This window comes from Canis lupus, chromosome 3, assembly GCF_003254725.2.
Source record: "Canis lupus dingo isolate Sandy chromosome 3, ASM325472v2, whole genome shotgun sequence".
Lineage (NCBI taxonomy): Eukaryota > Metazoa > Chordata > Mammalia > Carnivora > Canidae > Canis > Canis lupus.
In genome coordinates this window covers 56,608,137-56,635,656 of record NC_064245.1, presented here as the reverse complement: position 1 = coordinate 56,635,656, position 27,520 = coordinate 56,608,137, and the positions used below count along the sequence as shown (strand labels likewise).

General features: G+C 50.3%; 1 protein-coding gene across 2 annotated transcripts in view; it reads left to right on the top strand.

The window, feature by feature from the left end:
* The first annotated feature begins 8,586 nt into the window (after positions 1-8,586).
* IL16 (interleukin 16) overlaps positions 8,587-27,520 on the top strand; it is a 102,367-nt gene continuing 83,433 nt past the window's right edge. The window contains exon 1 of one of the 2 annotated variants that reach the window (XM_025436866.3): positions 8,587-9,078. In XM_025436866.3, the coding sequence (XP_025292651.1) occupies positions 9,039-9,078 (40 nt within the window). In that variant the 5' untranslated portion in view covers positions 8,587-9,038. The remainder of the gene's footprint in view (positions 9,079-27,520) is intronic. The other variant, XM_025436867.3, reaches the window with a different exon arrangement.

Below are 27,520 nucleotides of genomic sequence, written 5' to 3'. Positions count from 1 at the left end.
CCAGTGATTCATTGCATCTGAATCTTTGGGGTAAATCCCCAGCAGTGCAATTGCTGGGTCGTAGGGCAGGTCTATTTTTAACTCTTTGAGGAACCTCCACACAGTTTTCCAGAGTGGCTGCACCAGTTCACATTCCCACCAACAGTGTAAGAGGGTTCCCTTTTCTCCGCATCCTCTCCAACATTTGTGGTTTCCTGCCTTGTTAATTTGCCCCATTCTCACTGGTGTGAGGTGGCATCTCATTGTGGTTTTGATTTGTATTTCCCTGATGGCCAGTGATGCGGAGCATTTTCTCATGTGCGTGTTGGCCATGTCTATGTCTTCCTCTGTGAGATTTCTCTTCATGTCTTTTGCCCATTTCATGATTGGATTGTTTGTTTCTTTGGTGTTGAGTTTAAGAAGTTCTTTATAGAGCTTGGAAACTAGCCCTTTATCTGATACGTCATTTGCAAATATCTTCTCCCATTCTGTAGGTTGTCTTTTAGTTTTGTTGACTGTATCCTTTGCTGTACAAAAGCTTCTTCTCTTGATGAAGTCCCAATAGTTCATTTTTGCTTTTGTTTCTTTTGCCTTCGTGGATGTATCTTGCAAGAAATTACTGTGGCCAAGTTCAAAAAGGGTGTTGCCTGTGTTCTCCTCTAGGATTTTGATGGAATCTTGTCTCACATTTAGATCTTTCACCCATTTTGAGTTTATCTTTGTGTATGGTGCAAGAGAGTGGTCTAGTTTCATTCTTCTGCATGTGGATGTCCAATTTTCCCAGCACCATTTATTGAAGAGACTGTCTTTCTTCCAATGGATAGTCTTTCCTCCTTTATCGAATATTAGTTGACCATAAAGTTCAGGGTCCACTTCTGGGTTCTCTATTCTGTTCCACTGATCTATGTGTCTGTTTTTGTGCCAGTACCACACTGTCTTGATGACCACAGCTTTGTAGTACAACCTGAAATCTGGCATTGTGATGCCCCCAGCTATGGTTTTCTTTTTTAAAATTCCCCTGGCTATTCTGGGTCTTTTCTGATTCCACACAAATCTTAAAATAATTTGTTCTAACTCTCTGAAGAAAGTCCATGGTATTTTGATAGGGATTGCATTAAACGTGTATATTGCCCTGGGTAACATTGACATTTTCACAATATTAATTCTGCCAATCCATGAGCATGGAATGTTTTTCCATCTCTTTGTGTCTTCCTCAATTTCTTTCAGAAGTGTTCTATAGTTTTTAGGGTATAGATCTTTTACCTCTTTGGTTAGGTTTATTCCTAGGTATCTTTTGCTTTTGGGTGCAATTGTAAATGGGATTGACTCCTTAATTTCTCTTTCTTCAATCTAATTGTTCGTGTATAGAAATGCCACTGACTTCTGAGCATTGATTTTGTATCCTGCCACACTGCCAAATTGCTGTATGAGTTCTAGCAATCTTGGGGTGGAGGCTTTTGGGTTTTCTATGTAGAGTATCATGTCATCGGCGAAGAGGAGAGTTTGACTTCTTCCTTGCCAATTTGAATGCCTTTAATGTCTTTTTGTTGTCTGATTGCTGAGGCTAGGACTTCCAGTACTATGTTGAATAGCTTTCTGATGCCAGGTATTATTGTGACTTTCTTCCCTGTGACCTACGCTTACTCTTGGGGACTCACACATAGCCAACTTAGTGTTGGCCATGGGCAAGGAATGACAAATGTATATGTGTACCCATGTGTATACACATACGTGTGTATGTCCGTGTACACATACGTGTGTGTATACACATCCACATAATGTAACGCACATACAAAATGCAAAACTGTACATTAAAACCACAGAAGCCTTCCAGAATAAAATGAGACTTTATGCTTTTGGGTCTGCAGAAAATGTTTCATGATAAATTAAAAATTTAAGATGTGAGAAGATACTTCTGGACGTGCTTTCAAAAGCACCAAGTATGTAAAAGTTTGATAAAGCAAGTTCTGCCCAGCTCCACGATCTGCTGGGATGTGTCCCTGTTTGGGCTTCTCTCTCTGATTCTACTGGTCACCAGGCAGTGGTAGATAGGGGCTCTGGGGGCAGAGGAGTGGTGGGAATAGGTGGCCTTTGGGACCCTCCCCGTTCCTGTGATGGTTCATCTTTGGGTACATCATTTTCCCTCTAGACCACAACACGTCTGGGTGTGGATGAGAGGGGTGCTGTAGGACAGGGGCTTCCAGACGTGCTCAGCTGAACCTGGGGGGATGCTGACCAGTGGTACAGGGGGAGGTGGTGATGAGCTATAGACTCATCATCCTGCCTTCAGCCAGGATGAATTCATGTTCATCTGTCATTGTTTTATCTATTAATGTTCCATGTGAGACGTTTGAGAGAAAGGGATCTGGTCTTCCTAGAAGTTTGCAAACCACACAGATTAGTTCACCCCTAAGCCCTTCCAGCTCTGACTTCCCTGGTTCCACGACTGACTCTCTCAGGCCTGGAGTGGGTTCCAAAAATCCCCACCTTCCCAGCGGGGGACCTGAGAGCAGGTCCTCTGCACGGATGCAGTCACCTACCCATGTCGTTCTTGACTGAGCACCAAACAGCCCTTTCTTGGTCGTTACAGAAGAGCACTGGGTGTGTCACGCCCATCATTTCTTACTTCTGGGACCCCAGCACACACCCCCCAGCCCACCTCTGAGGCTTTGTTTCCACATCTGTAAAACGGGGACCACTGAACACCAAATGCGGTCTTGCAGGATAGGTGGTTCCCTCTGGCTGGTGGGGTGAAGGGTAGGGACCATCATGTCAGGTGGTTAACAGTTAAGGCAGGTGCTGTGGTTTCTGGAGTTGCCACAGATGATGGACAGAATTTCAAGACTTTTTTTTCAGATCTGGGATTACCAGCCTGTGTTTCACCCTTTGCCAAATGGGCTAGGAGATCCAGTTTGCCCCTGAAATAATGTTCAAACATCATAAATGCCATGATTTGGTATATTAGGCTGTCTCTATAATTTTCTGAGTACAAAAGTAAATTTTAAAGCCAGTGAACATTTAAAAATGAATGGGTTGGTTGACCAAGAATATTGGTTCTTTGGCGCATGTAACCATCCATGGGGACGAAGGCACTCAGGTTAATAATTACACATTTAGACTGAAAAACAGTTCCCTGGCTTTGGCTGAGGCAGCCCAGGCTCCTGTAGGGTCACTATCACACAGCCGGTCACATGACCCTCCAGGTAACCTCATCGGATGACAGGGCAGGCCACGTGCTCCTCGGGGAGGACCTGGACGCAGAGCCTGGGAGGTCTGTGACTTGGGGTGACGCTGGTCAGCAAGGGCTCAGCTCTTGCTTACACATGGAACGGGACTTGGCAGGGTCAGCCGGGCACTCAGAGGCACAGCTGAGGGGCAGCGGGAGAAAGTGGCCCCAGGCTGCCATGGGCCCGGCTCCTGGAAGCCCTGGCAGTGGGCCGAGTCCCGGGGAGCAGAGGAGCAGGGCATGGATGGGGCCGTCTGCCCTGGGAAGGGGTCCGGGCCAGCTCCTGTGGTGGGGGGCAAGGGTGAGCAGTTGGGAAGAGAGGAGCCCCGTTTCCACGTCAGAGGCTGAGAACTTGACGGGATGCATGGTCCAGGGCAAGGTTCAGGGCAGGTTCCAGGTCCAGCAGGGAGGGGATAGGCCCATCCGCAGAAGTGGGAGGCAGGCCTGGCGGGGCAGACGGACACATGGGAGCCGGAGGCCCAGGGCTCACGGAAGGCCGGCAGGCTTTGTGCCCACAGCTCCGAGCATCTGCAGCCCACCAGCCACGCTTGCTGAGACGCCCACAGCCTGGCTTCCTGGGCAGGACTGGCTCAGGACCGGGTATGGCCCACTGTGCGGCTGAGGAAAGACCCAGGCCCCCCGAAGTGAGCACACCCCAGGGGGCTGCTGGGTCGGGGGAGGTCAACACCATACACTTCCCAGTCCTAGGACCCCAGCCCTGCTAGTGGGAGCAGAGGCAGAGGCCAAGAGGGGCCAGTGGGTTGGAATGTGGGAGCTTGAGGCGGTTTAAATAGTAAGAGACGGGATCCCGTTCTTTGTGGCAGACCTTGTGCGACAGATGAGATCGGGTGCATTCAGGGTGGTGTGGCGGTGGACCCGACCTTGAGTGAACTAAAGATACTCCCTCTGTCACCTCATGGTGCCCAGGAGGGGCCAAGGAGGCGACTCTGTTTATGGGAGGAGGCCACAGAGAGAAGCCCCCTCCCCCACCCCCAGATACGAGACCTGCTTCCCCAACGTTCTAGGCTCTTCCCTTACAATCTGTGAGGATGCCTAAAATTGTGCCATGTGGCCCCCCTCACCCACCTGGCCCGGGCACCTCCTGAGCAGAAGTTGCCATGTGAGGAAGCCCGGCGGTTTGGGGGCTTCCTGGTGGAGCAGGTGGGGGGACAGACACCCGGGGGCCAACAGCAATGCCCTCGCAGGTCTACCTTAGCTTCTCCCCTGCTGCACACTTGGGAAATGTTAAGCTCAGAGGCCAGGCCGCTGGGCCCGGGATTCCCACTGCGGCCTCTCGAGCTTTTCCACCGAAGCCCCGGAGACACAGGATAAGATGGAAAAGGAGTCATCAGTGCGGAGAACCCAGCAAGCAGGCTGTCCTAGGGGTGTGCAGATTGGCAGATTGGCTGAGGAAATCATTCTGCAAATACTTCTGGAACATCTGCCACGTGCCAGGCACTGTTCTGGACACTCGGGCACATCAGTGAAGGAAGCACAGCCCTCTTGCTCATGACGGACACAGGCTGTGCCTCTGTGCACGGCTCTGGCCTTCCACGCATTACGGCTTCCTATGTATATGCTGTTCCCCCACTTTTTTTGCTAAGAAATAAACTTGTTCTTTTTGGAGAAAAAAATAAATTAGGAAATACAGAATAAAAAAAATAAAAAAGTGTTCATAATCCCACTGGCCACAGATAACTTCTGTTCACATCTCGGCACGTAGCTGATAGCCTATTTACAGGAAAAAATAATATGCACGAACGTGCAGCCTTCCTTATTTCTCTGTAACTGGACTCACTTGTAAACCCTCCCTTCTGCTGATGCTAATGCTAATGTTAGTCATTCCTGATTTACTGCTGATTTTACCCTGTCCCCTCTGGGCACCTATCTGCTCAGTCCAGTCAGAGTTTGAGTGCTGGGTGCTGAGTACTGTCAGGGTGCTGCGGAGGGTGATAGCCATGCATGGGCACCTCTTGGAGCGCTCGGTGTGCATGGAGCCCGCCAGCCTCTCCCTTGTCCCCGAGGCTCCACCCCACCCAGCTGAGCGCCCAGGCAACTGATTCTCACAGCCACTCAGGGCACTCCCCTCCATCCGCATCTAGCTGTCTGGAGCTCCCCAGGAGCACTGGCACGTTCAGGCTATTCTGGGTACCCTCTCAAGGCCCAGGGAACTTTCAGCCACACTCCCTCTGTGGGAGCACGTGTCCACTCCGGTAGGCATTTCATGTGGAAGTGTGTCCTCTCTTGTCTCCCATGTGCACTGTGTGTCTGGTTATCAATCAGGAGGCATCAGAGTGGGGCTCCTTCTCAGGCCCCCATGCAGATCTTTGAACCCCAATCACCTCCACTTGGGCGGATCTTTTGTCTCCTTTTGGATAAGAAGACAACCTTTTTCTTTTTAAAGATTCTATTTATTTGAGAGAGAGAGAGAGCATGAGCAGAGGGGAGGGTCAGAAGGAGAGGGAGACTGCCCACCAAGCAGGAAGCCCAATGTGGGGCTTGATGCGGAACTCGATCCCAGGGCCTCAGGATCACGACCTGAGCCAATGGCAGATGCTTAGCCGACTGAGCCACCCAGGCGCTCCAAGAAGGCAACTTGTTCTTTCATCATCACATGGCTTTTCCCAAATCTGTGAGCTTATGTAAATACTGTGCTTTGACTCCTCCAGACTTTGCTGTTTGTAGTCAAAGGCAAGCTTTCAGGATCGAGGAAAACAAAATGAAAACAAAATGAAAACAAAATGAAAACAAACTCAAACATAGTAGTTTCCGATTGCTGCTGTAAGAAATCACCACAAAAGTGGTGGCTTAAAGCAATACAAAGTCATTATCTTGTCGTTCTTGAGGTCAGAAGTGTAGAAGGGTCTCCCCGGACTGTAGTCAAGGTATTGGCAGGGCTGTGTTCCCTTCTGGAGACTGGAGGGGGAATCCATTTCCTTCTGGAGGCCACCTGCATCCGTGTCTCATGGCTGCATCTGTGCCTCATGGTTGCATCTGTGGCTCATGGCTGCATTCATGGCTCGTGGCTGCACCTGTGGCTCGTGGCTGCATCTGTGCCTTGTGGCTGCCTTTGTGGCTTGTGGCTGCATTTGTGGCTCGTGGCTGCATTCGTGGCTCATGACTGCATTCATGACTCATGGCTGCATTCATGACTCATGGCTGCATTCGTGGTTCATGGCTGCATCTGAGCCTCATGGCTGCATCTGTGCCTCATGGCTACATCCGTGGCTCGTGGCTGCATCCGTGGCTCATGGCCCCATCCTCTGTCATCAAAGCTGGCACTGTGGCTTCTCAAACTCTGACCCCCTCTTCTGCCTCCCCCTCTCACATTCATAGACCCTTCTGATTACATGGGTCCCACCTGGGTAATCCAGGATAATCCCTTTATTTTAAAGTCAGCTGATCAGCAAGTTCATTTCCATCTTCAACCTTAACTCCCCTCCAAGCACCATAACACATTCAAAGATTCCTCCTACAGGATGTGGACCTTTTATGTAGGGGTCAATAATCTGCCTACCACTCCGAATAAAAACTCCTTTGTCAAAGGCTTAATTCATATGATCAAAAGCCATGACTTTCAAAATTATAGTCCTCACTATCAACTTGACAAAATCTATTTAGGACTAAGTTCTAAAGCCAGTGACTCAATTAAAAAATTATTTTTTAAAGTGAAATTATTATTATTATTATTATTATTTTAAAAAGATTTTATTTATTTATTTATGAGCGACACAGAGAGAGAGAGAGGCAGAGACACAGGCAGAGAGAGAAGCAGGCTCTATGCAGGGAGCCCAATGCAGGACTTGATCTTGAGTCTCCAGGATCAGGCCCTGGGCTGAAGGCGGCGCTAAACTGTTGGGCCTCCCAGGCTGCCCAGAAAAATTATTTTTAATTAAAAATTTTCTACCGTGCTCTAGGTGGTATGAATGGAAAGGTATAGCTGCTCCCTGAATTGTGGGGGTATCAGCATGGACACTGGGAAGTTTGTAGAGGAAAACACCCATAATTTTACTTCTCCAAATTTAATCTTTCACATCTATAGAGCATACACTCTGCAGTTCGCACCCTATTCTTTTCATGAGGCAATATAATGCAGACATCTTTCTATGATAGTAAAGCTTACTTTATCGCATCATTTTAATTTCTGCAAAGCGTTCCCTGTTTACGTAGCCCTGTCTCTCTGTGTTGCTATGGCCGCGTCCTGCTAGGAGGCAAAGCCAGGTTCTGGTCCCCGCGGTGCTGGTGACAGAGCCCCGGTGTCCTGCAGCTTCGGGACCTGGGCTATTGCTTGGTTGCTCAGGGCCAGGTAGGGCGGGCAGCGGGGCCACGCCAGCCCGGATCCCAACCCTCATCCCAGGATGGGGATGACTGTCAGGGAGCTGTTCCTACTCCAGGTGCTGACAGCAGAGGTTTTTCTGGCAACCTGTGGCACTGGTCTGAAGAATGATTATTTATGGGAAAACGTGGGGCGTATGTGTTGGTAGAGGGACCATCGTGACCTGGGCGTGGTTTGAGCACAGCGGTCGTAACTCGGGAGCCTTTGACTCCAAGGACCTGAGCCGTGGTGGCCTTGACCCTGGTCCAGGGGCTGTCGGTGGTGGTGGCCATGGCTGGGGCCTAACCTGGGAAGACTGGGGGCTCTTGGCAGGTGACAGGTAACCCCGGACCTGGACCAGGTCTGTGTCGCTTGCTTCCCTGGTGGGTTTTTCTCCCTATCTGATTGATCAGGCTTTCCTTTCAGTCCAATCATCTATGTCTGCGTTCCCAAAACCATCACATTCTTCCCCAGCTTCCAGCTCTGACTCTTTGCCCACTTATTGTATATTCTTTTGGTCTTTTCGGTGGGGAATCCAAGGATTTATATAACCCGGCAATCAAGTCGGTCACTTAAAATAATAGTACATCTTGTCCAAGTCTAAAAATAAAATCTCCTGGTATGAGAAGGCAAACAGGGGAAATTGGGTACAGTGGGCAGAAAACATTTTTACAGCTCAGTTAGCCAGGGCTCGTGCCCACTTTTCTTTTATGCTTGCTTGTCCCGACTCGGGCGGGAGTCAGAGTGCCTTCTGTTTGTTCTGATGAAAGGCAGCCTCCACCTTCCCCGGAGCCCAACTGCCCTTCTGGGGACACAGGCTGCATTCACCACCAGCCGCTCTGCCCAAGCCCTTAGCAGATTTTATGAAAGGCGTTTTCACTTGGATTAAACAGGCGCTGTGTTTGTGTGTGGTGTGTGTGTGTGTGTGTGTGAAGGAGAAAATGAATCACTTCAACTTTGGGCAGAGATTTTAGGTGTTGTGTTTGTCCCTTGCAATTACATAAACACACCAGAACTCATTTAAAAAAAGAAGAAAAAAAAAAAGTTGGGAGGTGGGGAGCCGAGTCCAGTGCTCGGGATGATCTAAACCGTTTAGCACATTTTCCATACATTCGACCTCAGAGAGGGTTGTGTTCAGTCCGCTCCCAACAGAGTCTGAGTCCAAAGGAAAGTTTGAGGTTTTACATTTCTGTTTGTGGTACAGGAAAAGGCTTATGATCTGAGGGCTTGATTCAGTGAAATAACATTGCCTTCATGAACATTTGCTTCGCAAGAAAGGCAGGGGTTGGAAGCAACCGTTGTGAGACTTTAAAGATTTGCTGGCAGAGGGAAAGGGATTTTTTTCCCTCCCTCCCTGCCGGGGGGAAAACCAGTTCTAACGAGGAGCTACTTCGGAGTTTTAACTCCTATTCAAATATTCCTTGCCCAGGAGCTGCCGGTGATCCCTGGGACTTCTCAATCTGGCTGGGGCTCTGAGGGGCTTTTTGGCTCAGCCCCATCCTCAAAGCCCTGCACGGCATGAGTTTGCAGAAGAGAATCTTCCCTCGGAGGGAGAATGGTGAGTGCAGCTTCTTCTCGGGGGCTCCCGGGGAGCTGGGGATGGAGGGCTTGCCTCTTCTTGACATCCTCCCGGAGGGGTATGGAAAAGCATGATTTTGATAATGCCATAGAGTGTGTGTGTGTGTGTGTGTGTGTGTGTGTGTGTGTGTGTGTGTTTGTGCGCGTGCGCGCTCGCCCGTGTGTGTGCACGTGTGGTGCAGCAGGACACATCTCTGTCTGTCTGCATTGTCCTTGTAGAGCTGCCTGTGTGCTCTCTAGGCTGGTTGGCAGAGAGGTGACGGGTGAGGGCAGGTCCCCCGAGGGGATGAGAACAGCCGGGGCAGTTGGCTTTTATGAGCCCTCGCTTCCTCTGTGAGTGTGGCTCTCAATGAGCAGGGGCAGGGACATCAGTAGATAAATGGGCAGTTGTCAGGGTCCCCACCCGCTGAGCTCTGGTCCCAGCGGGAAACAGGACAGGAGAGGGAGCTGCTTGGTGTCTGGGGAGAATGGAGCAGGGGACCATCTGAGCCTTGCAGAGCTGGGCATGGGGAGGGCAGAGGTGAGGCTGGGAGGGGCCTGAGTCTCCCGGCCAGACTCCCTGCCTTCTTGCAGGGACAGCCCAGTAGATCCGAGATCATTTCTTTAGCCGACCTCCTTTTGCTCTGGAAACACAAATAAACAGGCACCAGGGAGGGTTTTAACCCCTCTGCCCAACGTTTAAAGTTAACACTGGCAAAGCTTCAGCCCTGTTGTAACTTTGGCATCAGAGAGTAAACACATGGTTTTCTTTAAAAAGGGGGAATGAGACAAGTCAAAGGCACACTCTGAGTGTTCCAGCTCCAGGGAGATATGGACGATAGAGCCAGAGCCCAGAGGCCAATTGGTTAGGTTGCATCAAAGCATCTCTGAAGTCTGAAGGAGGGCAGTGGGACGTGGGGACCAAGAACCAGGCTGTGGGGTCCAGCCACCCGGGATGCGGTCTTGGCGCTGTGATGCACAGGCTAGTTGGTTTGGGGGAAGGCATTCAACCTCTCCAAGGCTCGGTTTCCTCCTCTGCAAAATGGATATTGTGAGTTCATTCCTACCTCTTGGGACTATAGAAGCAATCACGGAGATCACACATGGAGATGGCCAGAGCATCGTATGAGTGACACCCAGAATAGGGCAGCTCCTGTACATGCTCCTGCCCTATGGGGCCATGGCAGCCCTCACAGAGCACTCAGGGCTTGGGGATGGAGGGAGCCCTCCATGGCCAGGCAGCCATGCACCCTCTCTCTTGCAGCCAGGGGGTCTAGCATTTGGAATGTCTCCCTTTGGCTATGGACCACATGGGTGCATTTACTGGGGAGTCGTCAAGGGCTGGGATTGATCTGGTATTCAGTAGGTGCTCAATATTTGGTGAAACCATTTTGTTTCTGGGGAGGCCTTGCCGCTTCGTGTCCCTGGCCACATTGCCATGAGTGGTTGGGTTTTCTGGTAAGCCTCTGAGACAGCAATTCGTGTAGGAAGGTCATTGGAGAGTGTGTCTGGGGACACCATCTGTGTGTCCTTCTCCCAGAAGGAGATGCTGGGCAGGATGCAGCTATGATCCAGCTGATCCCATGGGTTTTGTACACCTGCAATGACCCATCATGTCTGTGGGCTGCCCTAGGATCAGGGCACAGCCTGGGGCAAGGCAGCTGTCTTCAGCAGAGGGTCATTCTTGGAAAGAGATTCTGACTGTTACAAGTGGCTCTTCATCAGCTGTGGAAATAAGTACCTCGGTCCTGGGTCTGGGAGCTAATCTGGGAGACACCCTATAATGTCACTTAATAGTGATGAGTAAGTCCCATTCTCTGAGTTCAGCTGTAGGATAATTGAGGGTTAAATGCACAGACACCTGTCCAGTTAGATCCTTACAGTGCAACGTGACCTGGGGAAGCCCGTTTCCGTACCAGGGGGCTCACTGTCCTTGTCTAGAAGGTGGGTGAAGTCTGCTGGAGGAGAGTTGCCTCTAAGAAGGCTTCTAGTCCTGCCATCTCACAGATACACATTCTGAGCACATGACGTAGCGCTCGCTTGTCTACCCAACCGGCGGTCACATGATGTCCTCTGCAGGTGCCTCCTTTCCTTCAGCTGGAAATGGAATCCCAGGACCGGGGGACCCTTGTGCCTCTCCATGACTGGCGTGGGCAGGGAGGGTTTGCAGAGGGAGGCTCTGTGTGGGGCTGGAGCATCAGGAGTGGGGTCTGTGATCAAGGGAGAAGTAAAGCCATCTGAGGGACCGCCATGCTTCTTTGATAGTTGAGAGCTACGTGGTGTCACCCAAGACAAGTGTGGATGTACTGAGTCTACCTTATTGCCCTCCCCACCCTACCACCCATTTCCTATTTCTGTTTCAAGCTGCAAAGAATGAAGTCACTTTCTCAAGCATTTAGAACTCATTTTCAGCCATTTATTTAGAACATTCTAGGCTGGGATGCCTGGGTGGCTCAGGTTGTGATCTCAGGGTCCTGGGATTAAGTTCCATATTGGGCTTCCCACAGAGACCCTACTTCTCCCTCTGTCTGTGTCTCTGCCTCTCTCTCTCTGTGTCTCTCATAAATAAATACATAATAAAATCTTTAAAAAAAAAGAACATTCTAGGTTGCAGGCACTAGGCTGGGTTCTGGAGATCTAATGGGTGTCACGAGCCTGGCCGTTTACGCAGATGTGTGTAAATCTATAGAGAAAGAGGGTTAGGTGCATTGGGGTGCTCTGATGGGGAACTAACCCAGTGGGTCAGGGGGGCTTCCCTGCAGGGGTGTTGTTTGAGCTGTTTTCTGAAGGATGTGCAGGAATTGGGTGGGGGTAGGGGTGGGAAAGCAAGCTTTAGGTAAAGGGAACAGAACCTCATAGGGCAGGGATGAGAAAAAAGAACTACCTCAAATCTCACCAGCTTATGAGCCACTGTGAGCATTTTTAGTATACTTCCACCTGTTTTCTCTGCAGCATTTAAGAAAAATAATCATGGTGACTTGTTAGCTCAGGAAATACAAGCTTGTGCTGGAGGGGAGAGGCCTCAAGAAACTCCTTTGTGAGCATGAGTCACTCACCTGTGTTCCCCACACCTGGGGCGCCGGCCCCCAGGTGCACATCCCGGAAGCGTCTCTGTGACACGGGCCTCTCTCCCTCCTGAGCATCCCGCAGCACCAGGCACAGGCTGCTTTGACCTTCCCCATGCCCCTGGGAGGTGAACACGGTTGTCTTTACTTTACAGGTGAATAGCAATGAGGCAGCCACACAGAGTCGAGCCGAGGCGGGTCTGTTTCTAAAGCCCGTGTCCTCGGCGTTCTGTAGGTCCTGTGGCCGAGCCGCGTCAACGGCGACCCTCACACGCACGCATCCTGCTCCTGGACGGTGGGGCTTGTCGGTTCCTGCAGAGTTAGCCGAACCTCCAGCTCTCTGGCCCCAGAAACCCACATCAGATGCCTGTGCCACAACTGGTTTACCCATTCCCCAAATCATGGATTCTCGAGCTTGCTCTCAATTGCATTTCTTCCAAAATATTACAATAAAAAAGCATTCCAACATACAGAAAAGTGGGAAGAACTGTCGTCAGTGGGCACACCCCACTGCTTTAATTCTCCAAGTAACATTTTACTCTACTTGTCTCATCGCGTGTCCATCCATCCTGTCGTCTGTCTGCCCATCCATGCACCCATCTCAGTTTTTGGATATGTTTCCGAATAAGTTTTAGGCATCACTACCCTTCACCTCTAAACACTTCAGCGTGTATGTAATTAATCTGAGTTCAGTATTTGCTTACTGTTCTTTTTTGAGATAAAGTGCACCTACGCTGAAATGTGTGTATCTAAAATGTGCCATTCTATTGATTTCGAAAAATGGACACGGCTGTGTAAGGCCAACTCTGGGCACGATGCAGAACTTTGCCCCCAGAAAGCTCTCCCAAGCCCCTTCTCAGTTGCGTTTGGTTTTTACTAATGATATATGATGTGTCACTAAATTTAAACATGTAGTTTAATAACATACAGTACCTGCTTTGTCCTGCCTCGGCCACAGGGGCAGAACCGAGTGCTGGCTTAGGCTGAGGCCCTGAGGGAGCCCCACCCAGCAGCAGGTTAGGCTGGGCAGGAGGGAGGATGCTGGTGCTGACACAGGGTGTCTCTGGGCATGCGGTTAGGGCTGGTGCTCTGGGGTCTGAGAGTGGGCTTGGTACGAGGCCAGGACAGAGGAGATGGAGCAGGTGCCCTGTCGTGGGAGCTGGACCCTTGGCTGGTGGGGAGAACTATGGCAAGGCTCTGTGTGCGTACATAGGTGGGTGCGGGGCCTCACGTGGGGCCTCTGTGATCCTGAGTGAGGGTGATGGGGGCCAAGCTGTTCCCACGAGAGCTCCCGTGTACTGCATGCAGCTGCGCAGACGGGCCCGGGCACTGGGGGAGCGCGTGCCTCTTCCACTGAGATGAAGGCGGAAGCAGCCAAGGAGGATAGGATTGTAGGAGGGATGTGTGCTCTCAACTGTCTGACGTGCTAGGGTGGTCTGGGGCAGAAACGGAGAGGGACTGAGGGCAGGGATCTGGCTCCTGCCCTGGCCCTGGGGTCCTTCTATCCTTCGGGTTGTGGATGGCACTGGGTTCACTGCAGGTGATGGGATGGGGAGGGCGGAAGGCAGTGCTGGTATTTGCTGAACCACCACCAGGTGTCAGGTGTCAGGTGGTGAGAGCATTCGCAATGAAGTCTTCTTCTTCTTTTTTAAAAAAGATTTTATTAATTCATGAGAGACACACACAGAGAGAGAGAGAGAGAGAGAGAGAGAGAGAGGCAGAGACACAGGCAGAGGGAGAAGCAGGCTCCCTGCGGGGAGCCTGATGCGGGACTCGATCCCAGGACCCCAGCATCATACCCTGAACCAAAGACAGATTCAACCACTGAGGCACCCAGGTGCCCCTGCACTGAAGTCTTCTAAAACGCCTTCCACAATGTGGAAACTTGTGGCTCAGCAGAGGGGGTGGCTCATCCCTGGTCACACAGCCAGTCAGCAGCATCCTGGGGCTGAAAACCAGAGCCCTGGACTCCCGGAGCAGGGCAGCTCCTGTTTCAGTGAGTTGGGGGGAATGACAAGGAGGACTTCCTGGAGGAGGTGACTCCAAGCCAAACCTTGAAAACTGCCCAAGCGTTGGCCGGGAGGCAGGGGCCTGGGAGTTAGAAAGGGCAGCGTGGCGTGCGTGCCCCGAGGTGCGGAGGTGGGAGGAGGCGGGAGCCTCTGGAGGAACATCAGGCGTGCTGGGGGAGACAAGCCTGTGACCCCGGGCAAGGATCTTACATTTTTGCTTATTGAGTCAGTCATGTCATGACAATAACAAATTAAGAAAGGAAAGTAGGGATTTCTTCATCTTTACAAATGTTGCTTTCTGAGGCAAGGCAGGAAGCCACGCTCCTCAGAAGGTTGTGTGGGCAGACAGGGGGCAGCGGGGTCCGGCTGTCCTGCTCCACGGAGAGGGGCGGGGCCAGGCACGCTGGCTGGGGGACCCCTGGCCTCCAGTCAGAGATGCAGAAGAGAGGGGCTCGGCCCCTTCCGCACCCTTCTAGGAGGGCACACCCCAACCAACACAGCACAGCGGTCCTGCCAAGGCCCTGCTGCGCAGAAACAGTCGCTCCGGGGCCCCCTGTGCTGTTCGTTCTTATCTGGCCTTTGCTGGAGGCCAGGTGGCGGGGAGGCGTGCTGCGCCAACAGTCCTCATCCTGGCCTCGAGAAAGCGCCACCAGCACGGACCACTCCCTCCCGCCGTGGTGCGTAACCCTTTCTGAGCCCACCCTGTGCTGGGCGGACTGGTGTGGCTGGGATTTCCAGATGGCTCAGCTCGGTTTATTTACTCAGCTTGGGTTTGTGGATGGGCTGCCTGGACTCTGTTGTCAGATCGCCCTGGGTTCAAATCCTGGCTCTGAGCTTTGAGAAAGTCACCTGGCCGCCGTGCTTCTGCTCTGTCCCTGGCCTCGGCAGGGAAATAGGGATAACCCATGGCACCCACTGCACAGGTTCATCGTGGGGCTGGAGCCTGTGTCGACAGCGCTTGGCACGGCGTCGGGCCCGCAGGAGGCGTGTGCACAAAGTCAAGGCTGTATCTCCAAGCTCTCTTCTTTCACACCGTGGCCGTGGATGAAACCATGTGCCTGTCCAACCCACAGGATTATCGGAGCTCTTAGAAATAGACTCTGTTCCCTCGGAGAGACGTTCCCACTGTTTCTTAATCTGTGAGCTTCAGGGAACCGGGACAGAGAGTGAGCACGTTTCTTAAGTTCCATTTAAATCTGTACCTAATAGGATTCATTTGATTAAGAAAATATCTGTAAGAGCTCTTTGTAGGCTCTAAAATACAAACAAATGTAGAAGCTCATTACATGGCATTAGTCACTTATTTATTCGTTCAGCTGTGGGTTGATTCATTCGGTAAATGTTTATTGAGCCCTTATGGGCCAGGAACGTCCTAGAGCTGGGAACCTGCAGTGAACGAAGCTGACGATCTCTCTTTGGGGCGCTTGTGCTCTGGAGGGGATGGATAGGTGGTACACAAGGTCCCCAACAGGCCAAGAACACCTTCAGGTAGTGACAGGTTCTATGAGGAAGGAAAAAAGGGGGTGTAGTAGGGAGTGCCTGGGCACTAGTTTAGATGGAGTGGACAGGAAAGGTCACATTTAGGATATGAGAATCTGGAAGCAGAGAGAAGTTTGGACAAACACATTAGAGTGACAGAGACTCGGCTTGTTCAGGAAAGGGAGGACGAACAGGGGTGAGGGCATGTCAATCTTTTGAGACATGGTAAGGCATTGGGATTTGATTTGTAAAAAGCAATGCAAAGTCTTGGGTGAATATGTGGGGCACGGGACACTTTTAGTGGAGCAACACACTTTTCCATATGGTGTAAGGGCGCACACAGGACATAACCCACCTACCAAATCCCACAAAACTGTGATGGGTTATTTTGTAGAAAGGAACATGGAGATCCAAGCAGGAGCCAGAAGACCAGCTGGGAGGGGAGCAGCAGGGCCATGGAGTCAGAGCCCTGGCAGTGGAGATGAGAGGAAGGGGGTGCAGTAGGGGTGTTTCCTGCTAGGAGGGCCAACAAGAATAGCTGATGAATAGGGTAGAACGTGGAGGGTCAGAACTGGGGTCGATCAACAGGGCTGCTCCTGGTGTGAGTTTTGGGCATCACCAGTCAGTCCCCAGGTGGAGATGCTAAGCAGGTGGCAGGAAAAAAGAGTTCCTGACTTAGAAGCAAATCCAAGGCTAAAGACATGGGTTTGGGCATCGTTGGCACAGGGACGGCCTGCATGCCAGCGGGATGGGCTGTGGGCCCTGGTTCTCATCACACTGCATATCAGCAATGGCTATGACCCTGAAAGGGTGCCAAGCCCAGAATGGAGAAGTGAGAGAAGAGAAGGCCGGAGGGAGAGCAACAGGGTCTACATGGAAGTCAGTGATAATTGTTACAGCAAGTAAGACCTCTGGGATAGTCCTCAGGGCCTCAACTTCAAAGTGTGAAGAACTCCGGAGGGTTTTTAAAGAATACTAGGTAGGTCCTTCCTTGGGCCCAGGGGAGCAACTGCTGGATTGTCATTCCCATTCTGCAGAGGAGAATAGTGAGGCTCAGGAAGGGAGTGGCCTAAGCTCCCGGGGCGGGCAGGGCAGAAGCTGTGGTCTCCCCCATGATGTGACTCCAACCACGATCCTCTTGATTTGGCTGCTTTTTGACCAGAACAGATGACCCCGTGAACACACTTTTCGTTTTGCCTTCTGAATATTTTGACTTGCTATAGCAGATATGTATTACTTTTATAATTTAAAAAAAAAGAGGGAAAGCATCAGAAAAATGTGGACATCAAGTTTCAAAAACAAAATAAATCGAAACATCATGGCATAAATAGAACTCATGGTCTAATCCCAGAAGATGCCGGCTCTCCACGCAAACCTGTGGGAAAGGCCTCCTGGTCAGTGGCGCTCATCCCGAGCTTACGTGCAGAGGGTCTGGTCACTTTCAGCCACGACGTCAACATGCTCTGTGCATTAGTTTACAGTCATTGGTCATGAAACTCTGGCTGGCATCACGATGGCTTGAAGATATCTGGGCTCCACTGCTGGAAGGACAAGGTGCACAGCTTTCCCCCTGGAATGTTCGCCTCTTCCAAGACCTCGTGGGCAGTGTCACCCGTGGACGTATCCAGAGGGTGTGAGGCACACAGATGGGGGTTCATGTGCTGCTCGGCTGCCAGCAGCTGCGCGCCCCAGGAAGGTGAGCTGCTCCTTCCCCGAGTCCTAGTTTCTCCATCTGTGAAATGGGTATAGACGTAGAATCTGCTTCATAGGGTTGATGACAGGGCAGAAGGAAGCTGAGTGCTCATCCACGTCTAACACATGGACAGACGTCTGCAGATGCCTGCCAGTCTTTACGTAACTGAAAATGGGGACGTGTGTGTGCGTGAGCGCGAGCGTGTGCGGGTGCCAGTGCACAGAGGCGATCGCATGGAGGTGAGCTTCAGTTTTCATGCTAAGGGGAGATTAAAACGCAGATGGAAGGTGCACATGTGCATTGTCGCTGGGGGGTCCTTCCTCTTCTCTTGGCCCATCCCTCAGGAGCACTGTGCTCATCCCATTTGGCAGATGAGTGAGCTAAAGCTGAAACATGACCACGATCCCATAGTAAGACCTTGGCTGAGTGAGGTGTGCCACCAGCTGCCCCAGTTCGTCCTGCCTGCTTCTTCCTCTCTTTCTGCTGGCACACAGCGAGCTGGCCTGTGGAGTGTTAGGCAGCGATGGGGAGTCTGTCCTTTTTCTAGAGGAGGTCCTGGAGGACACAGATGCAATAGTTTCCACCCTATGTCAGTAAGGATCTGGGCAGGATTTCTCCTATGCTTTGGAATGAATTTGCCTTCTGAGAGGTAAGCAAGACAGGTCATCCGATAGTAGGACAAAGTGGGAACTGGATTCAGGCACAGGTGATGGGGGGCTTAGGCCTGATGTCCGAGGGAGGCTGTAAGATCTGGGAAGGGTGTGAGTTTTGGGCATCACCAGGCTGGCCTCCAGAGGTCTGGGGTACTGCGTCAGTCCCAGCCTTTCTGCCAGACTGAGAGCCCTAGGAGCTGCTGCCAGCTGCACTGCACCCGGGAATGGAGAGAGTCTGTGCGTATGAACAGAAAACATGGCACTGACGGAGGCCTCCATTCCCTGCCCTTGAGAAGTTCCTCCGCTGCCCCCCGCCCCCAGACTCAGCCCTGCAAAGTGGAACTGTACCCAGTACCCACAGACAAAGACAGCTCTGTCTCCAGCATGCATGCATGCGACTGTGGGCCTGGCTGCCCTGGCAGCAGCTGGTCCTCTGCAGCTCCACGTTGCATTCCAAGGGCTTCCCACGGGTTGCACCTACACGCTCATTAAAGCCCCCAGCGGACCCTGAGGCATTTGCTGGTGAGCGCTGGAGCACATTCCATTCTTCCGAAGAGAGGGCCACTCAGACATCCCAGCCTGGCGCACACCAAGAGCTCACAGAGGCTGTGCCGAGGACGTGTGTGTGGGAGGCTCTTTAGGGGGCAGATGGGCTGAATGCCACCTTAGAAGGGGACATGTGGGAGGAAGCACCCTGGTCACAAGGCAATCATCCCAAGGGGAGAAACAGAAGTGCCTTGTCCCTTTGTGCTACGGTGCTCCACATGTTCTGTGTGCATCACGTCCTAGGTCCTCATGCTTGAATCACCTGGAGGGCTTGCCGAAGCAGAGCGCCAGGCCCCACTGCACAGCCTCTGATTCAGGAGGACTAGGACACAGCCTGAGAATCTGCATTTCTAGCCACCGGTGCTCATCCTGCTGGCTTGGGGACCAGACTTTGAGAAGCACAGAGTTGTATCAGCCCCTGCTCCTGAGAACCGGTTTTTTATTTTAGGGACAGAGAGGCAATGTGGTGCCATAGAAAGAGCATGGGCTTTGGTGTTGGGCAGATCTGGATTTAGGCCCTGGCTGGGTAACCTCAGGGGAGTTGCTGAGCCAGTGATGGGCTGTGACCCAAGGGCACCAGGTCTTGGTGTTCAATGAATTTGTGTGTTGTGATTGTTTTCACCTGTAGGATAGGTATGATAATATTTGCTAGATTGGAGGCAAGACTGTGTGTGCCGATGTTTATGTAAAGCTCCTCGCAGCACGCCAGGCGCAGTGTACACCCCAAGTAATGTTTCATACCTTCCCAGCCTCCAGCCTCTTCTAGGTTGTCCAAGGAAGGTTAACCCAGGAACAAGAAATCTTGCTGGGGTCCTGGGGTTCTGGATTGGGCTGGCCTCCTCTCCAGCCCAGCAGATGGTGGACTTTGTTCTGGGGCTGAGCTTCTCAGTGCTGGCAGCCTCCCTATCGGACCAAGGTGTTTCATGTGGAGAAATCAGATGGCTCAGGTCGGGAGTCTTTGAGCAAACCGTGCCAGGTTGGACACATTTGCCCTGAGTCACCTGTCCAGAGCAGGTGGTGAAGGCAGCGTCTGACTCAGAGCCTCAGAGCCTGGGATCAGACCCAGAGACTGACCTCTGTGTGAGGAAAGAAGTCTGTTTCTCATTCTCCCCCAGCTCCAACCCAGGCGGAAGCCCCAGGCTGTCCCGGGTAGGTGGTGTCTCTGTCTCTGCTGGGCCATTGGAGAGAAAAGTGAGAGGTGGCAGCCCTGGGGAAGGTGTGCAGGGAGGTAGGTGGGCCCACGTGGGTGAATGTCCTTCAGGCTCTGTCCAGGAGACTGGCCTCTCTCATGTGTGTGGGGGAGGGTCTTGGTGCTGGGACTTAGTGTCATATTTGGAAGCTGTGCTGGGGTGGGGGCCCAACAGAAGCCAGAATGCTTGGGTGGGAGTCGCGTGCCACCATGGTGCTCAGTGATGTGAGGAGGAAGCAGCTTCAGAGGCTGGTATGGGGGGCAGGGGCTTCCTGTGTCCCCTGTCCTTGCTCTGCCTCCCAGGGGGCTTCTGGGTCTGGGCCATCCGGCCATCAGCTGGGACCTCCTCTTCCTCGGTGCAGAGGCTGCAGCAGAAGCAGAGGGTGGGAGAGGGTGGGAGAAAGGGGGAGGCACCCAGAGGAGGCTTTCCCGCTGCTGCCAGGTCCCTCCTCCCCCAGGTGTGTAGGGAGCTCAGGCATGTGTGACCTTGACCACAGGAAGGGCGGTCTCTCCGCCAGTCACTGCACTGTTGGAGTCAGTCCGCCACTGATTCCCAGGGCAGGTGCCGTGGACTGATGACCGTGCTTGCTGCTTGGTTGGAGGATGTGGCAACCCAACTGATTTCCTCGCTCTCTGTCCAAACAGGAAAGTATCCATCCCTCCTTTTCTTGATGGATGAAATCACCTCATTTCAGGCTGAGCCCTCAAGGGCAGCACTTCATCCCAGGAGCCCAACCCTGAGGCTACCCCCTTTCCCCAGGGCACCTGGGAATGAGAGGAGCCTTCCACTCTAGCCCTCTCTCTGGCTGTCCCCTCATGTCCTGCAGTTAAGTGGTGCTCAGTGTTTACGACCCCAGTGGAGGGCCCCTCCAGTCTGCCAGATGGGATGGGTCAGGAGCTGTCAGGGTGGGCCAGGCACCTCCATGAAGCCCCTACTTTGATTTTTCAGGTGCCCAGCGATGCTCCTGTCACATCCCTGCCCCCAGCCGCCCTGGTGCATCTTTCTGCCCTGGAACTGCATTCAGTCTCTGCGTGTGGCATGTTGTTGGAGCCTCTCAGTGCCCTGGCTTAGGTAGTGTGTCCCCAGAACGGAGAGATGAGGTGATGTGCCCAGGATCACTTGGCTAGAAAGTGGCTCTCCCAGGACATCAACCCTTCCAACCCAGTCTCTGAAATCTATACTCTCAGCTGCTGTGCAACATGCCTAGCAAACGTCTGCATTGACTAAGCACAAAGATGGTCTTACCTTTACTGGATGAAATTGTAGGGCTATAATTACTCAGAGTAGGTGTTTTCTAGCTCTTTCTATCCATAGGAACCTCTTTAGAACTGAAATCTTTCATGAAACATGTAAACAGTCAAGACTAGAGTCATTCGCACAGCAGGCAGTCCAGGAACGTGGGACCTGCCCTTGGCAGCCTCACCTTCTCTGGGGCCCAGGTGGCCTCAGGGCTTGGGGGGGGGGGGCGGAGGTGAAGCAAGGAGGGTGCACTCGGAAATGAAATCCACTCACCAGCACGATGGGGGTCCTCATTCCTTGATCCCCTATCTCATCACCTGAGTTGGCAATTTGGTCCCTTTGCTTCCTGGTCACACTCTTGGGGCTCCAGAGCCACCAAGAGATTTGCTGATACGAAGACAGCAGGGTCTTTTAAGGCTTTCTCCCTTTGTGCATACGGTTCTCTCAATGTGAAATGAATTCTCTCGGCACCGTCTGCCTTCTTTCCTCTAGGTAGGAAACTCTCATTCGGCTTTCCAGCCTCGGCTCATGGGCCAATTCCTTGGTGAGGCCATTTATCAAGTCACTGCAGATGGTAGCACTTGATTCAAACCTGTATCATAAACTCCCCGCACGAGGAGCCGTCTCCACCGACACATCCATCTTCTCCAGCGGGCTGTGAAAGCCCTTGCCTTCCTCCTCGACACATCACCAGTGACACACAGTGAATCTCAGGAAGCTGTCTGTTGCCTCGATAAGTGAATAACAGCATCAACACAGCCTTAACTGTGACAGTTTCATACCTTGTATTTACACTGTCCATTCAGGCTGGAATTAAATTTTCCACATGTAAGTTTTTTTTGACCTAAAAGACACAAATTAGTGCAGATAGCAACACACTCATATCCAGGGAGGCAAACTAAACAAATAGTTCTGAGAGCTTGGAGTGTGGTTAAGAAGACAGCTTGAAACAAGAATGTATTTCAAGCTTTTCTCTTGGATTCCAGCTGAAATAAGGACAAATCTCTGCTGTCCTGTGAGCCAGGCAAGGTGCCCCACATACCGCTGAAGTGCTGAGGGTCTCAGCAGCAAAGATTGCAGAGCAGACAAGGGGCGAGGCACCACTTGGAGAGGAGCCCACCGGGAGCGGCTACGCTCACCACACTCGGAGATGCTGGAGGGCAGGGTGTGCCCTGGGTGTGCCGCCCGGGGCTGGCGGTGGTTCCACACGGTGACCCCGGCACTGGGACCACCCACAGATGGGACTCTCCATAGGACTTGCTCTGGCTGAGGCTTGCAGGCACAGCTGGCCAGAAATGCTCTATGGCTCTTATAGCAGCAGGGACATGGCTGCTCCGCCAGTCAGCTTGAGGTGGCCCCCCCTGGACACGCTCTCCCAAAGGTCCTGAAGCTGTCCTCACTGCGGGGACAGCCAATATTAGTGCGCGCTCCCTGTGGCCCCTTCCTCTGGCAAAGCAAAACTAGAGCACACGTGAGCCCCTTCCTCCTTCTTCCACCTGTAACAAAAGGAACAGGGGCTTTCACAATCCATCCCAGCTCCTAAATCTGCGTGAAGACAAGCAAATGCAGTGAAATTGCCGTGTTCACACAAAAAGTCAGTGGCTCAGAAGAATGGAGCTAAGTAAGAAATCACAGCAAATACTCCCGTGTGAAATTGTTTTGGGAAATCAGAGAGCACTTTAGAAGAGAGGTTTTCAAACACAACCCACTTGTGCATTGGAACTCAATTTAGTGCTTTGAGACCAGCATTGCTTTAAAAGAAAAATAAAAGAATCGAGTTTATCAGAATGCATCAGGTTCCAGGCGAAATCCATTTTATACTATCTCTGTCATGTTTTTACTTGACTACATCATGGTAAGGGTATTGTTTCATAAAACTTCTGTTTTTGTTATATGTATTTATGTACACAGTGTGTTTGTTTATAAACATTTATATACATACACAGCTTATATGTGTTTGTGTGGTATGCATTATGATGTAAAATGTAAATTCTTATGGCAAGAGAAGATTTACAAAGTTTCATGAGCCAATGGGTAGGATTTGGAATGGAGATGTGTAGGGAGAGCATTTTAAGTCCAATCTTCTCTTCCAACATGGTGGCCTTTATCTGTGGCAGAGATTGTAGACTAAGTTGGCCATGAGTTCATCTCTTTCTCTTTCTGCCTTTTCTTAAATGGATCAGAAGAGCTAGAGCAACAGAAAGGTTGGGGAGAGCAGGCAGGCCCCCAAGCTCCCAGGCCTTTCGTCTCCTATCTTCTCCTTGGCCTCTGAGCACACAGTGGCCAGTCCAGCCGGGCGTGGTGGGCCAGCCCCAGGAGCAGGAGACTCCTGGCATATACTGGAGCTGTGTCTTGGCCATCAGCTCCCTCCTCTCCGTGCATGGAGCTGATTGTCAAATGCAGATAATACAACTGTGTCTGTGCACATGTGCATGTGGGTGTGCTGAGAGAAATAGAAATAATCTTGAAAGAGACGATATGTAACCTCTTACCAAAATGCAAACCCGAACCAGTCATCTTACACACACACACACACACACACACACACACACACACACACGCAGCTGTTGGACCACAAAGTCTGAAAAAGTCTTGCAGGCCAAAGACTCTGTGACGAGCTATAGCTGAGATTTGCATTTCCACGAATCTCCTCTTGGTCCTGGTTGGAGATGATCAATGTCAATTTAATGCCCTTGCAGCTGTGTCCCAAGGAAGGGGTCTTGCTTGTTCACTTATGTGCATGTTTTGAGCACTTTCCCAGTTCTTCTGGCGAGTAGGTCCTACTTTAGGGTTGTGTGTTTTAAATTTTTGTGTCTTTTTTTCCCCCTTTCTTCCTTCTTAGGTTGTAATTAAGGGAAGTATATGCATTTCTTGCAGATTTATTATATTTCCACTTTGTATTTTAATTTTTATAAAGTTTTACTTTGGGTAAAAATGTGATGCTTAGTCAAATATGGTGACCAGTTGTCCGCCACCACCCAGCCTGCCCTTCAGAAATAATCCCTGATGACAGTTTGGTGAGGATTCTGGATTTTTCTATTTCCAAACACACACACACACACACACACACACACACACACACACACACACACTGTCCTACCATACATTTTTTCCCCCACTTCCGTGTAGCACAAAAAGTCTACCTCATTCTTCCCCATGCCTGAAGAGTGTTCCATGTATCTTTATGGTCAAAACAATGACACAGAAGCATGGACAACTCACCAGAATTTTCCTAGGGATGGGGTTACTAAGTGGACTCTCTATTCCCTGGTAGAGGTTGCCCAGGCAGTGTCTATAAGATGTTTGGTTCAACTTTATACATTTTGTCTGGCCGGAAGCACATTCACACGTTAAATGAAGGCATCCTCTGTCATTCAGTAAGTATTTACTGAGTGATTGGTGGGAGCCACCGACTGAATGGGGCCTAGTGTCCATCTCTGAGCATAGTGGACAAACACCTGCCATGGGTCAGACTTGCTTTGTACCATGGGGAGAGCAGGTTCTCAGAGAGCGCAGACCCAGCCCAATCTACAGCACTGGGGGTGCAGAGAGGGGTGTGGATTTACTCTGAACAAATGTTATCTATGGATGGGCATGAAGAGTGATGGGAATCTGTCACAGTCAAGGGAGGCAGAGGGCAAGTGTGGCACGGGGAATGTGCAGTGGGGCCCGCGGGCTGGGGGTGGAGGACACTCAGGAGTCTCACAGGCTAGTGAGACAGTGAGGGTTACAGAAAGCAGTGCAAGAGGGCCAACCCAGGGGGGGATATCTGGGTGGCTCAGTGGTTTAGCCCCTGCCTTTGGCCCAGGGCGTGATCTTGGAGACCTAGAATCGAGTCCCACGTTGGGCTCCCTACATGGAGCCTGCTTTTCCCTCTGCCTGTGTCTCTGCCCCCCCCTCTCTGTGTATCTTTCATGAATGAATGAATAAATAAAATCTTAAAAAAAAAAAGGAGGGCCAACCCAACAGATGACGCAGGAGCCAAAGCCAAGCCACAAGGACTCCTGTCAAGTTAAACCTCAGTTGTGTTCTCAACAGGATTCTGAGATGATGCAGGTGAGAATAACTACCTCGGAAGCAACGGCGTGTCCTCCCCTCCGCAAAGACACTTGGTCTGAAGCACAGAGACTGGGAGGTCAGGTTCCAGGAGGAAGACAAGGCAGCATGCTTGGAAAGGACACAGAGGAAAGATGGAGTCTCCAATATCTCGCTCAAAGATTCTTGATAGAGCTGCCAATGGTATAAACACAGAGTGTGTGACGACTCAGCCATGGAGGAGGATGAGGAAGAGTGAATAACTGGCCCGGGAAGCAAGGAAAGGAAGCCACACAAAGAGAGCAAGACAAGGTGGAAGGAAGGTGTCTCATTTCAGATGCAAGGCATAAGGTTAGACATTAAATATGTGTAATCTCTGTGAGGGATGATGTAAGATATGAGGTTATACAGCTGACCCGTGAACAACATGGGGCTGAACCACGTGGATTCACTTCTATGTGCATCTTTTCTAATAAAGCATACAGTATGGTAGTGTAAAGATATTTTCTCTTCCTTACAACTTTCTTAATCACATTCTCTTTTCTCTAGCTTCCATGATTGTAAGAATACTGTCTATAGTACATATAACATACAAAATGCGTGCTCATCAGCTGTTCATGCTGTTGGTAGGTCTTCCGGTCAACAGTAGGCTGTGAGTAAGTTTTTGGGGAGTCAAGAGTCATACATGCCCCAAACCCCCATGTTGTTCCAGGGTCATTTGTATATTTAAAAAAAGGAAGACTCCCAGGTTCGGCTTAGAAAAAAATTTTAAAAACTAAAAAAAAAAACAAAAAACAAAAACAAAAAAAAAACACATTCTTCCTCACAATCTAGTTACATCCCACTTTTAAGAGACACAATTTAAAACAAAATTGCATCAAGTGAAAAGTACAGGGATGGGCATCTACGGAGCAAATGCAGGTGAAAAGGAAGTAGGGTAGCAGTGTTAATTCTGTGAGATAAAATATTGGAGTAAATTAAGAAGTACCTCTCACTAAATGATAAAGAGAAGAACAACATGACGGAGACACGAACATCAGAACACTTTATGCTCCCAATGAAGTCACTGACATATACAAAACAAAAATGTTTGGAATATTAGAAATATGGTGTCAGATTTGAATGCACACCAGTCAAAGCTTTATCAAATTTATTAGATGAAATGTAAGTAAAGAAATCGAGGTGTTGAACTACGTGATTTATAGGGTTGAATACATATGTATTATATATATAATATATATATATGTATGTATTTTAATATCACATTTGGACATATTCATCTTTGAAGTTCCAAACAGAGAGTTCTAATTCTTTGGAAATGTGCACACCACATTTTAAACACTTAGTCACATCACATACCGACTCGGCAAAGTAAACCTCAATAAATTCCACCAAGTAAAAAATGTCCAGGACACATCCTGTGGCCACGATGCAATTAAACTGGAATTTCCTAATAAAAAAAATTATAAGAACAGCAAGGCTACATCTTGGAGATTTGACCAGGACAAAAGCCGAAGATACGACCAGGACAAAAGCCAGTTCTTCCCCCGAAGAACTGAGTCTAAGTTGGAAACCAAACTACAATCACAGACCATTAGCAAAACAACTAGAATGTCATATTTCAAAATTCATGGGCTTGCGATCACAGGGACATTTGGAGGAGAATTTCGGGCTTTAAATAATGATGATGGTGGCAGGACTGGTGATCACAAGTAGCCAATAAACTGTGTTCAGGGGTTGACATCCGGTATTTTAATTTATTCTCACAAAGTTGCTGTGGGATGGCTTCTACAACCATCCACATTTTACGAATAATGAGACAGAGTCACAGAAACGTCAAGAAGATGTTCAGGGTCAGACACTTAGCAAATAATTTCACTGGGATTTGAACTCAGGTCAAACTGCAGAATGGCATGGTGTCCTCTCTGAAACAGAAAGAACAGATTTGAGGAAACCAAATATTAAGCTCTAGAAGGTAGAAAAAAGAAACTTATAAGAAGCTCTGTGGGCAGGGCGAGTAATAGTAAGACACAAGCGGAAATAAATGTAATGGAAAGCAAACCAAAAAGAGTAGATGTTTGCACTGGTTCTAAGGAAGAGCCCTTTGGAAGCTCTGATGGCACCATCTCCTTCAGTGAACTCAACTCAAAGCAGAGAGGAGGGTGACCAGCAGAGCGCGTGCACAGAGTCCCAGAGAAAACTTTGCAAGTTAATGGGCTATTCATGCTAATAAATTCAAAGATCAAGTGATCAAAATCGACAAAGGAAAAGATTTAAAAAAACTGAATAGTCCAATAAGGAGAGTTTCAAGGAACCGCCTAAAAAGTAATGCCAGGACCAAAAGATTTAATGGAAACATTATTTTAGGCTTTTACTAGATGTATTTTAAACTATCCAACTATTTCAGAGGGTAGGAAGGGATATCGACCTCTCAAATCTTTTATAATGCCAACACAACACAGGACTACAGGCTGTTTCTGTTTGTGAACATAGATACAAAAATCCCAAACAAAATACAAGCAAAACAAGTCCAG